We start from the raw sequence: 13,635 nt of genomic DNA, 5'->3' as shown, positions 1-13,635 counted from the left end.
ACGCTTTTACACGCACTCAAATAGAGGCCATACTGTTCAACGTATCTGCACCGAATTCTAGACATAACGTTTTAATAACATAATATCTTTCGAATTTTATGTCCTTCGACACCTAAAAGCAAGGGTAATTTACTGAAGAATTTAAATTTAAAATAATTCAATTTTCTCAAATAAAAAAAGCTGTGACGATTATATTTACTTTTGATAAATATATATTTTATTAACAAATCTCCACCACATATGAATAATTTTTCTGAAAAAATATATATGGTGTAATTTACTGTATGGTATGCGTTCTTTTTGCACAATTTTCTCAACCACATTTCATAAATAAACGTATCATTAATTACCTAACAATATGACAACTCGTTCGAAGGAGTAGCTTAATCTTAGGGTGAGCTTTCCCCCGATGGTTTTCCCATTAACGCCTCAGGCAATTTTGTTCATATTTCGTAAAGAAATATTTCATTAATAAACTAACATAGAGCATAAATAGTTTATTCCGATAACATACAGAAGAAGTGGTTTTCTCAAGGGTTGATTTTTTTTGGACAATTGTCTCAGTAATAACTGAGACAAATTTGTTCTAATTCAGTAAAAATATTTTCTGTAATAATCTTACAATATGGTATAACTCGCTTGTTCCGAAAAGAAAAATCCAAAAGAGATAGTTTACTTTGACAGTGAAATTTTTCCCGACGATTTGCTTAAAAATTACTCGATATACTGTCAAAAGTACAGATAGAAGAGTTTACCTTTGGGGGTAAGCTTTTCCCGATGACCTTCCTAAAAACAACTCAGGAGATGTTTGTTGTTCATATTTTATAAATACGTGTTACATAAATAACCTAGCTATATGGTATAATTCCCTCATCCGGAAAATCTAGAAATGGTATATTACTTTTGACAGTAAGTTTTACCCTGCGATTTTCTCAAGAACGACTCAGGCGATTGTGTTCGTATTTCATAAATAAATGTTTTATGAAAACACTAACAATATAGCATAGCTCGTTTGTACTGAAAAGATCCACAAGGGATAATTTATTCTTGGGGATGACTTTTTGCATAATTTTCTCAGAAATTACTCAGACGCTTTTGCTTATAGTTCACATACAATTATATCCTTTATAATTCTAATATATGGATCAAGTTATTTCTAACGGAAATATGACCAATGGGTACTTTACTTTTGGGCCTGAAGTTTCTTCTAGCAAAGTTTTCCAAAACATTATTTTATTCGCAATTTCCCAAATAAATGTTTCAATAACAGTTGCAGCCTAACGTAAGTCAGTGTAAAAAATTCGAGCGAGAAAGTACAGTGCGTTTACTCCGTACCCTTTCTTAAATATATTTTTAAATGTTACACCTAATCACAATTTTCCGAACAAAATCGAAACTTCTTTTTAAATGTGCCTTGTTGTGGTCAAATGGTTCAAGTGCATTGGTTCTGGATTAGATTTCCAGTGAGAGCTAGTGTATCTTCATCCAAGAGATGTGACACGTCGGTGCAAAGAAGAAAGTGTTTAAATAAGCCTAACCAAGCTAATCAACAAAATAAATAATACAAGTTACGAAATTATCGTAGAAACGTTGTTAATATTAGGTAGGTTCGACTGGAATGTCCAAACAATTGTCAATTCCAAAGGTCTTTGTTTTCGTCCGGCGGGAGCTCATGTGGTTCGGATTTCACGTTAATCAGTAGGTCCACGTCTGATATAGCCTCGCTGCTGAAAGGGACGATAAACTCAAAATCACATCACACATCTTTGTTTTCGCCTTTGTTTTAGCTCATAAATGTCTCAGTCATAAGCTCTTTAGTGGTTAGCGTACGCGCCTTTGGCGTGGAAGACCCGGCTTCGATTCCTGGCGAGAGCTCACGTGGTTCGGAGTCCACGTTAATCAGTAGGCCGACGTCTCATATAGCTTCGTTGCTGAACGAGACGTTAAACTCAAACTCAATGTCTTTGTTCATAAATGTCTTTGTTGAGTTGAGTTGATTTTAGTTTAGCGTCCCTTTCAGCAGCGAGGCTATATGAGACGTGGACCTACTGATTAACGTGGAATCCGAACCACATGAGCTCCCGCCGGGAATCGAACCCGGGACTCCCACGCCAAAGGCGCGTACGCTAACCGCTTAGCCACGGAGGAGCTCCATAAATGTCTTTGTGTATGGTTTTGCATATACTTGGCATGGACATTAAATTTTGATTTCTACGCCATATGTATCTAATTACATACACACCTATAGAACGAACACAACAAACTTGGAATATCTACATTGTTTGCGTATGGAAAATAATCACGCTCTACTGTACAGGACAGCCGTGTGTATGGAATTCCATACACATGGCAATCAACGTATTAAGAAATGTATAATAATAAGAATTATTATTATTATTATTATTATTATTATTACTATTATTATTATTATTATTAATAATAATAAACAGAAAACGATACGATCACTTACACAATTTATAAATATAAGTTAACATTTAATAAGCATATAACTGCAATGGAATTAAGTTGTTTCTCTCTCTCCCTGAACGCTACATCCCTTATTGTTCTAAGGCGTAGAAGAGAACTTGTGGCACCCACGATTTGGGGCGGTGTGTGGTCACAACTTGGTATCCCTTTGTTGTTAGTCCTAGCTTTCTAGACGGATGCAGTTATTACCGGTAGAATATACAAGCAAATAGACTTTTGTATTACTATTAAAGTAAATAATTACACTCATTCCTTCAATGTGATACTTGTGGTTGCTTAACCGTATACAGACAGCTGATCCATGAAAAAATCGTTAATAATAATAATAATAATAATAATAATAATAATAATAATAATAATAATAATAATAATAATAATAATAATAATAATAATAATAATAATAATATAACAGGAACTCGACAAATATTCTTGCAAATAATAGGAAAAAGTTTGCGTCACACTGTTCACTTTGCTGGACACACCAGTGTGGCGCGTTATACCGATTGTGGCACACTGGAATATAGGGTATGTTTTTTTTTTTTTTTTTTTTTTTTTTTTTTTTTTAAACTATTCCAACTGCTTCAATTGAAATGGATCTATAATAATAAGAGAATGAATTTAGTCTTCTTACCCTTCAATTTAGAAATAAGGTTCGCGAGAATTTCATAAAAGAATAATATACTCAGAATTGTATATAGTAGTTTGTTTTATTCGAAATTACATACCGGTACTTCCTGCAACTGTTTTTTGATTGAAATTATTTGAAATGAAATTTTTAAGTTTTACGTCCCACGATTATGCCGGATAGGCTAAAAGAGACAGTGATGATAAGAAATGAATGAAATGGTGGAATGAAAAAAGTGGGATAAAACGGGAGAACCTCGAGAAAACCCACGCACACAGTGTTTGTCCAGCACAAGGTTCACTTGGCGCGAGCATAGATCGAACCAAGGACTCCATGCACCAAAGGTGAACGCTCTACCACTGAAATACCGTGGTCTCTGAAATTACTTATGGAACTACCGAGAACTATGCTGTAATATTTGAATGTGCTCCAAGTTTACAATAATTAGTTTAGTTAAGTTCATTATTAACAATTAAATAATTGCATTCATTATTAACAGGTAAATGCTGCTGATGCAAAGACTTAAATCTAGCGATACCACGAGCGTAAGTATTAAACAGAGGGATTTTAAAGAGCCCCCTGAGCTGGGGGCCCTGGGCTCCATTGGCTCTGCCCTTAATCCGCTAATGCCTATAGATTATAAATTAAAGGGAACGGGCCGGGTCCGTTCTAAAAATTCCGGCCCGTGCAGACCTCTAGCTCCTGTGTATATGCTATCTGAAAATACAGTAGAGTTTCGCTTATCCGACATAAAACAGGCAGGCAAAACGCCGGATAATATGGATGTGTTAAGGAAAGACATATAAAAAGTCAAACTATGATATAATTTTACACATTACGCATCTAATTATCATCTTTGCAAGAAACAAATATAATGCATTGACTCAGTGATATCCAGCGTGAGGTCCTGGAAGCTGTCCCTTACCAAACCTCAAGCACTTTTTAATAAACCTACTTTTTCCCTTTTGAGGTTTTTTTTTTTATGTCAGATTACTTTGAGTCAGTGTCCAAACTGTGGACAATGCGTTGTTGTTATAATTCTAACAAGTAACACTTCCCAAGTGCAACACTCCGATCTTGATAAAATTTGGCAGGTAGATACTATACATAAAATAAACAAATAAGTGCTTTTTTATTTTTTTATTTTATTTTATTTATTTATTTATTTATTTTGCTGAAAAACGGTTTTAGGGGGCAAAAGCCCTCACCCAAAATTTGAAAGTTGACGCTCGAAAGGCAAAAACAAGTGGACCAAAGTGAACGAAATTGTGAACAGATATTGCGGACATAAAATTAGGGAATACGTGTTTTGTATTTTCCTGGAAAAAACGGTTAGGTGGGGCACAGATCCCTCCAAACCTTTGATCATGAAATATCAAAAGTGCTAATAACAGTATGTCAGAAGTGCCTAAATTTACATGAAGAATTGGAACAAAACTTTGTGTTAGGACAATAAACAAAAAATAAACAAATTCGGCTTTTTTATTTCCTGCGAAAAAACGGTTTTAGAGGACAAAAGGTCCCCCCCCCATGAATTTTGAAATTTGACGCAAGAAAGGCAAGAAAAAATGTACCGAACTGAATGAAATTGTTCACAAATGTTGTAGAGGTAAGATGAGGAAATACGTGCTTCGTATTTTCCTGAAAAGAGAAAAAAACCTTTTGAGTGGACCGAGGCGTTGAGTGTCGGAAGGATTAGACCGAAGCGAATGAAATTGTCTGTAGATATTGGATATGAAAAATAAAGCCTCTCGTGTTTCACAAGTGTCTCCATCAGATTTCTTCAAATTTGGCAGATCAACAACAAGCACAAACAGTATAGCGTATTTTGTAGTATTTCACGAGGCAACTTTAACCCTTACAATGTTTTTCCGCATAAACAAAAACACGTGCCGATTAATTTCCTGTTTGCTGTTGATGTGCCAAAATTGATAGGGACATCTTTAAAACACGAAAGTCCTTATTTTACATACAGTCTATACAATATCTACACACAATTTCATTTGCTTCGGTCCACTCCTTCCTGCACTTTTACGGTAATATTAACTTTTTTTTGGAGGGGCTCTAGGCCCCAACACTGTTTTTTCATACAAATTAAAATGCATTTCATTTATTGTTTTGCAAATTGTCCCTATACGAAGTTTCGTTGCAATTCTCCATACTCTTTAGGAACTTCTGACGTATACATACTTATTTGCACTTTTGATATTTCCTAATCAACAGCTTAGAAGGTCCGAGCCCCACTCAATCGCTTTTTTCCAGGAAAATACGAGACACAATTACCTCAATTTACGTCTAGAATATCTGCGCACGATTTCAAAATTTGGGGGGGGGGGATTCTGCCCCCCTAAAACCAATTTTTCGCAGAAAATAAACCTTTTTTTTGCGTATTGTCCCTACACAATGTGTCGTTCCAATTCTTCATGTCCTTTAAGCACTTCTGACATTGTTTTGGAGGGGTCTGTGTCCCACCGAAACGTTTTTTTTTTTTTTTTTCAGGAAAATACGGAACCCATACTCCCTCATTTTTCGTCTACAATATCTGTGCACAATTTCATTCATTTCGGTTCACTTCTTCTTGCCTTTCGGGCGTCAACTTTCATCATTTTGGATAGGGGATTTTGTCCCCTAAAACAGGCATTCGTTTAGTTTTTGCGTATTGTCCATACACAACGTGTCATCGGAATTCTTCGTCCTTTACACACATCAGACATATTGTTACTAGCACTTTTGATATTTCATGATCAAAGGTTTGGAGGGGTCTGCGTCCCATCTAACCGTTTTTTTCCAGGAAAATACAAAACACGTATTCCTTCATTTTACGTCTGCCATATCTGTGCACAATTTCGTACACTTTGGTCCACTTGTTTTTGTCTTTCGGGCGTCAACTTTCAAAAATCGGAGTGTTACACTTGGGAAGTGTTACTTGTAAGAATATACCGTAATGCCATTGATACCAGGTGGAATTAAAGAACACTTTTAAATGGGATTACAATTTCGTTTCCGGTCTGTTTATAACATTACTGTATTAGAACGATACACTCATTGCCATTTGCTATTTTTGTTATGTGATATACGTAGCAGACAGTTTTCCTTACATGTCTCTAGAAAATATTTTTTGATTTCGTGTGAGTTAGAATTAAGTTTGACCGATTCATAAATGACAAGTAAGAAACGTTTAAGAGAAATACAGAACTGTTGCATTATTATTATTATTATTATTATTATTATTATTATTATTATTATTATTATTATTATTATTATTATTATTATTATTATTATTATTATTATTGATATTTTTGAAACATTAGAATTACGTGCTTACGAGGATTCGTGTCGGGTCCCCTCCGAAAAGAAAAGCTGGATATGTGCCTGCACTGAATGATAGACGTATGAGTCAAGGTATAGACGAGCGTGCTAGGCGATCGAGTCCGGAGCATCAAAAACAGACTAAGACCACAACTTGCAGTTCTTCTTGCCGATTGATGCTGCTTTTTACCTGCTATGATATGTCGGATAATAATGTGAAATAAAGAAGGTCAAGATCATGGCGTATTGGTGTTTCATGCACCTAAACCTGTAAAATATTTGTGCCGAAAACATCTTTCACTCACTAGCTAAATTTGAGGGTATGATCGGTCATCTTGCCTTATAAAGTATAGTCTTATAAAGAATACATATAGCACAATAAAAACCTTAAGACCAAATTCAATGATTTTCTATAGTTTTCTTTTTTAATAACGGGAAACTTATTCATTTCATCACGATAAATCACGTTTGATACTAAGATGTCTGATTCTGACTATATATATTTTTCATACTTTATTGGAGATATTTTTTTTTTCAAGAAAAGAGGATGATATAGGAAGCTATACAACATCATAAACTGAAAGCAATCGGTATTACTAATAGTACACTAATTCTAAATAAATACGTCATCAGAGGAAACAAAAAGTTATTTCCTAATTGTATTGTTTCAGTTTTATCAACATAAAAATTATACACTTTCTACAATGTTTTGTAAAGAAAAAAAATTGAACAGGACCGGATGGGATTCGATCTGGTGTCAAAACAGTATAAGAATTACTAGTCCGTCACACTACCCACTTGACCACACAGATTTTCTTTTGTTGCCTATCTTTTTCTTAAGAAATAAATGCTCATGGCTATAGAGCATGTCACTTCCAAACTTAAGACAACAGTTTTTCTCTTTGTTTATATATTTTCGCATAACATCTTGCTTACAGAAGCTAATTTATATTTGGCAGACAATTTACACCCTAGATTTAAGCCAATAAATGCAATATTTTACTCCAATTTCCATTCCTTGGTTCAGGTCTTCTCCTACTAATCTTGTTATTCCCTCTGCAATCGTGCTGTGCTACTCCAAAAATTCCCTCGAAAACATTATTGCCAGTATACACAAAACCGAACATAATTTTGTTTTTTGCTTATATTTTTATTATTTTATTATATTTTTTGGAAATATCTCCTTAGATGGATTGCTTTCTATTATCTCCACTTACTAACAACTAAATTTTACCCATAAACATATGGAAAATGAAATAATTGCGAAAAATCGTGAGTTACAGTATACGCGCAATTTTTTTTGCGCATGGGAGTACGTTACTAAGCATGCTTCCTTCCTTACCACCACACACCTTTTCTTACTAACTGGTCAGTTCATTCTATTGGGAAGCTACTAATTAAAGGGAAAATCCATTTGTCATGGGACTACCGTACGTTAAGTTATTTGAGGATATTCCATGCTTTAGTGTCGGGCATCAATACCGGACAGGAAAATTAGATAAGTTATCCACAAGGAATAGAGTAATACCATAAAACTATATCAATCTCACATCCGAGATATAATGTAGGTTCAGGTTCAGTCAGTATATCCAATTTCAAGGATACGAGTTGGAATTTTGATTACGACTCTCATTGTTATCTTAGAGATTAGAATTCATCAGTGGCGGTCTTGCTTTGATGCGATTGATTCATCGAGTCATAATTTTAAAAAAATAAGAAGTTCTCTAAAATCTGAAACGTTATAAATATCACATTTCTAAAACGTGAAATTCGTAACTTATAAATCTATGAGATTTGGATATTTTCTAAAAGGCAAAATGAATTTGAAAAACTTTTTATAATTAAATAATAAACTAATTCTTGAGCAAAGCAACACAATTTTATTATAAAACTAATATCTTGTAAAAGTTTCGCCAACTAAACATTTGGCTTTATCAGATATTTTCACAGGATATTAGTTGCTTCGTTTACTTTGCTCAACAATTAGTTTATTACTTAATTATATTTTATAATAGGCAAAGCTGGTAGGGAAAGGTGGGGCTAGTTGCAACACTTTTCAGGTCTGATTTTTTTTCTCGGAAACTATTATAGATACAAAAACTATATTGAGTGAATTAAAAGGTACATGTCTTAGCTACGTACCAAAAGAATTTAAGCGCAAAACATCGAATGGTACATTTGATAGCACCAACTTTTTGAACTAAGTCCGACTGTTGACACTTGCCCCACCCATGGGGTAAGTTGCAACACCATCTGGGGTAAGTTGCAACAATCGAACTTGGTTTAAATCTAGTTCCAATCTAGCTATCAAATCTAGTTTCAATCGGCACACGACCAATGAGACCACTTCTCACAACTTATATGCAGTCTTCTTCTGCATCCTCTGCTTCATACAGTTCTTCACAAACCAAACAGATACAATCTTACAATCTTCTGTGGAAGGACTTGAGAATAAACTCTTCTTAGCTACTGATTTCACATTTCCGCCTTTTTTAGACACTTCTTTTCCATTTCGATAGCACTTTTTTTTTTCTGAAGTGTGAGAATAGCACATCTCTTGCTTTTTCGAGCTATCAGTTTTCGAGGTCCAGCTTTTGAATATGACCCATACATATTCAGGTGAGAGGTCAAGTTTGTCTGGAAGACCACTTGGCTCTGGTATTTGATCATCTGAAGGATTCTGCACTATCTTGTTAGATTCATTTGCAGGTGATCTATGAAGCTCACTTTGACTTGCAGTCTGGAGTTTTAACTAAGATGAGGGGAAACAAAGCCATCACTGTTGTCCTATAATAATAATAATAATAATAATAATAATAATAATAATAATAATAATAATAATAATAATAATAATAATAATAATGACAATAATAACTACAACAATCATAATACTCTTTGTTTCATAACCAACAACAATTGTGTATATAACAATGCTTAACCGGCAAAAATATCTTTATCAATGCCATGGGGCATGTTGCAGCAGATGTTGCAATTTACCCCATCGACATGTTTGTACATAAAAGCTTTCCTCGGCACTAAATAGCAAGCAACACGGGAACAGAAATATAATGTAATTATACTTCAGTTGTGATACTATTTGGATACCACATATTACTTACTGTTGTTAGATATGTGTAAGATGTAGTAAAGAAAGACAAAAGTTTTTAAAAAATACTTACCTCTACAAAAAACAAACTTTCGCCCGCTACGTCTACAACAACTTTGGACCTCCGTTGTTAAACTGATCACGAGAGACCTCTTTCGTTTCGTGTTCAAACACGTCACAATTCAACACAGTGGAACCAACGCTAAAGCAGAAAAAGCGCTCTTGCAACGTGCCTCTCCTTCCCCTATAATGGAGAATGTTGCACTTGGTGTAGATACGATACTGAACAGAAAAATAAACTTTTTATGTTGATTTTCAGTGATTCTTGAATGTTATTAAATACTCGTTGCATAAAATCACCAATCCTTTGTTAAAATTATAACAATTACAACGCTGATTATCCGTTATTCTACTTGGCTTCCCAATGTTGGTTATTGACTCGATTTCTTCCTAGCTTACGGTAGCGCTTCGTCAACGTAAGGCTTAAGAGTCTTCATCCCGGCGAAATTAAAATACTGTTAATTTTACAGTAATTATGTGCTATCTTCAAATAGATAAAAGATAATCGAAATGTGGAACAAGAGCGCCCTAAACAATATTGTTTTACATGATAAACCGTTATCACGACTCACTTATCTGCTTTCGATTTCGAGCCATTTTGAAAATCGGCATTTATTTTCGCGTTTCTAAACAGCTGAAAACGGAAAGCCACTAGGTGACTTGTGATAACGGTACCTCACTCAAAATAATATTGTCTAGGGCACTCTTGTTCCATATTTCAATTATCTTTTATCTATTTGAAGATATCACATAATTACTGTAAAATTAGCGATATTTTAATTTCGCCGGGATGAAGACTCTTAAACGTTGCGCGGAGCTGAGAAACGAAAAGTGATTATGAGGTAACTATGTTGACAACTGACAATACAACAATGATTCGTAGCTAAGCTTCGTAACTTTTGAAATTATCTATTATAAAAGCCCCTCTCCTTCAAGCTGACAAAATAAATGTTATCAGTTAAATAGACGAGGTTATGAATCATTGAATTGGTACAAAGAATATTATTCACAGTTATTTTGCTGCTCTTAACACCAAAAAATCGAGCTATAGAACTATATCGATATCTCGATAGTCATATATACATATCTTGAGTTGAAATTTAGAATAATGTCACTAAGAATATCTGTCGCATATCTTGTAAGTGAATTGAGTAATATTACAGTCCCACCATATCGTGCCTTCCTTTTATATGTAATTCGGGACGCTGAAAATCTTAAAATTCGGGATGTTCCGTTTAAGTCGGGAGAGGGACAACCCCCAACTATCCGTAGTATTCACTTTTTTTCAGTCAATATTGAGGGTTGACCTCTCTTCGGAGTGGTTCGTATAGTCATCCTTTATTGTCTTTGAATCAACAGCTATATTTGCTATAACAATGATTTCGTACCGTTTTCTCCTCCATTTTCCCCCTTAGTATTAAAAGAAAAATGAGGAAAAGGTGAACAGGATAAATAGGGGAACTTAATGTTGGTTGCTATGTTACACTATCACATAAATTTGAAAACACTACAAGAAAAAGAAAGGAAAATCTAAGACCAGAAACTTCTCCTCTATGATGTAAAACTTTCCTTTATCTGCTTTCTCTATGTCACTACCAGAGCCATAGCTAGAGATTTCAGCACCCGGGGCGAAGTAGAATTCAGCGCCCCCTACGCTCACCACACCAAGCTTTAGCAGCTTTTGTTGATTTATATATATATATATATATATATATATATATATATATATATATATATATATATATATATATATATATATATATATATATATATATATATATATATATATATCGAGCTGCTTGGACAGACCATTGCGACAGCCAAAAGCGATCATTATATTATTTTACAAATAAGAGCTGATTCAGAATTCGTCTTTTGTCCAGGTTCGTGAGCATCCAATATGATGCTCATTGTCACAAATTACTGTGAGACAATGAGAATCACTCGGCTCCCATTGGTATATTTTCGAGAGAAACAAAATATCGCGACAAAAATGTGATATAACTATCCACAACAGAGCCAAAGGTAAGATGAAATTTATGGCCTCCTGGGACCAGTACCCTCAAATCACCTTGGCAGTCAACCTGACTTGACAAAACTATTTTTGGTTGGTATAAAGATCCACTTGGAGATCAGTTGTGGAAATTTACAGTGTAACCATTTGTAACGTTTCATACTATCGGTAAGAAATGAAATTTCAATACATTAGAAACTATGTGCTTTTAAAGTGTTCGGAATGAGTGACAGCATTAATTTCCAGTAATAACTGTAAACGTTTGTTATTTTATTCTGCATGTGATCACACAAATAGCGTTTTAATTTCTATCAGTTTAATTAATATCAGCAATTAAACGGGTTGAATATGTAAATGATAGACTTTCTTTTATTATTCTTAAGGGTTGGTGGTGTGATATTGTTTTAAATGTGCATTCCCTAACAGAAGATAAGGATGACGATATAGTGCCGCGTCGTTTACTCTTTTCCAATACATTTCCTTTCTTCTTGTTCGTTCGGCGCCCCCTTGGTTTACCTACGGATCTGGTCACTACTCACTATTATAGCTATCGTATTATTGGAAGAATTTTACGCATGATGCCAGTGCCAACCTATTTGCTGTAGGCTTATAACAGCGGTATATTAAAAACCTTTATACTTAAAAAATTAAAAATGTATATCAATAAGATAGTTTAATGATTTTAAAAGTGTTAACTATGATCTATTTTTATTATTGCAGGAGAGACGCTGGAGTAACCCACGACCATCGAAATCTGTTTCGGAAGAAAGTACTTATGAAGGACCATACTTAGCTGCTGCTGCCACCTTCAACCCAAATATTAACAGCTCTCCTCGAAGGCACTATCCGTACGTATAACTATTATTATACCAAATTTGACTTTAACATCAAATTATGAATATCCATAGGCGTGACTATAGGGAGTCAGGAAGGGGCGACTGGCCCAGCCGACTATCTTGAATATCCAGAGTTGCTCAACCCAACTTTAGGTAGAAGTTGGCCCCATTAAACCTCAAATGGAAGAGCAACATGAAAAATATTTATCGATAACTTATATCCCATTGACTTCGATCTACATAAAATAAACAAATAAAGTTAAATTTTCAACCGTTTCTGCACGGGGAATTATGTTTGTTTTATATGTTAGGGGCAATAGCAATTTTATCTAAATGAAAAATCCACCCGGGCACAAATTACAGGGTCCGAAAAGAGGACATGACCAAGAAAACAAGGACTATGATAGACCTAACACATTATACAGGGTGGCCCAAAAGTAGGTATACAACCCTGTACTGATCAGCTCACTGTATTCTTATTGTTGTCAATCAGGTAGACCTAGTTTCTTTATCATTTGTTCTTAACGTCATTTTGCTTATAACTTAAGCCTGGAACAGTCGAAGCAAATAAATCCATAAAATCGAATGTTATATTTGATCAATGCAGGGGTGTATACCTACTTTTCGGCCACCCTTAATGTTCTTAGATTCCTAACCTAACCGTATCTCAACTAGCTTACCTAACCTAAAATTAACTGCAGTTGTTTTGTTATAAAGAGAACTTTGGTAAAATCTTTCGAACTCAAACCATTGACAGTATAGTGACACACTCATTCAAAAGGTGCAAAGATGAGCAACAAACACCACATTGCCACCACCTGCACCTTGTGTCACCGGTAAAGTTCCCATCAAGCCAAAATCAATGACGTCAGGAAACTTCTGTCCTATTTTCCCGATGACCAGAAAGACTTCTATGAATTGATCATGAATTGGCTTACAGTTGAGCAGATCGAGGTAGAAGTCCAAAACGATTCATTGTGTGTTTTTTTATTTGAAAAGAACAAACCTTAACACAATATGTAACGCATTGTGCTTAGTAAATTAATGTAGTCAATAAATATATCTTTCTTCCCATAAAACTTCGTCTATAATTTACGTGCAAGAAGGGCTTCAGTCCACAGAAAAAAAATTGTTACCATGGCAGTGAGAAAAAAAGGAAACAAGATGTTTTTTCGTATTCGATTAATGTAATATTTAT

The 13,635-nt window shown here is 34.6% G+C and overlaps 1 protein-coding gene across 2 annotated transcripts in view; it reads left to right on the top strand.

Moving 5' to 3' along the window:
- Positions 1-13,635, top strand: part of LOC145669226 (uncharacterized) — a 62,839-nt gene that overhangs the window by 33,380 nt on the left and 15,824 nt on the right. For both annotated transcript variants that reach the window (XM_081737555.1, XM_081737554.1), the window contains exon 3: positions 12,322-12,449. In XM_081737555.1, coding sequence (XP_081593681.1) covers positions 12,322-12,449 — 128 coding nt within the window. The remainder of the gene's footprint in view (positions 1-12,321; positions 12,450-13,635) is intronic.

This window comes from Thermobia domestica, chromosome 13 (assembly GCF_964235325.1).
Source record: "Thermobia domestica chromosome 13, izTheDome1.hap1.1, whole genome shotgun sequence".
Taxonomy (NCBI): Eukaryota; Metazoa; Arthropoda; class Insecta; order Zygentoma; family Lepismatidae; genus Thermobia; species Thermobia domestica.
This window is presented reverse-complemented; position numbering and strand designations above follow the sequence as displayed.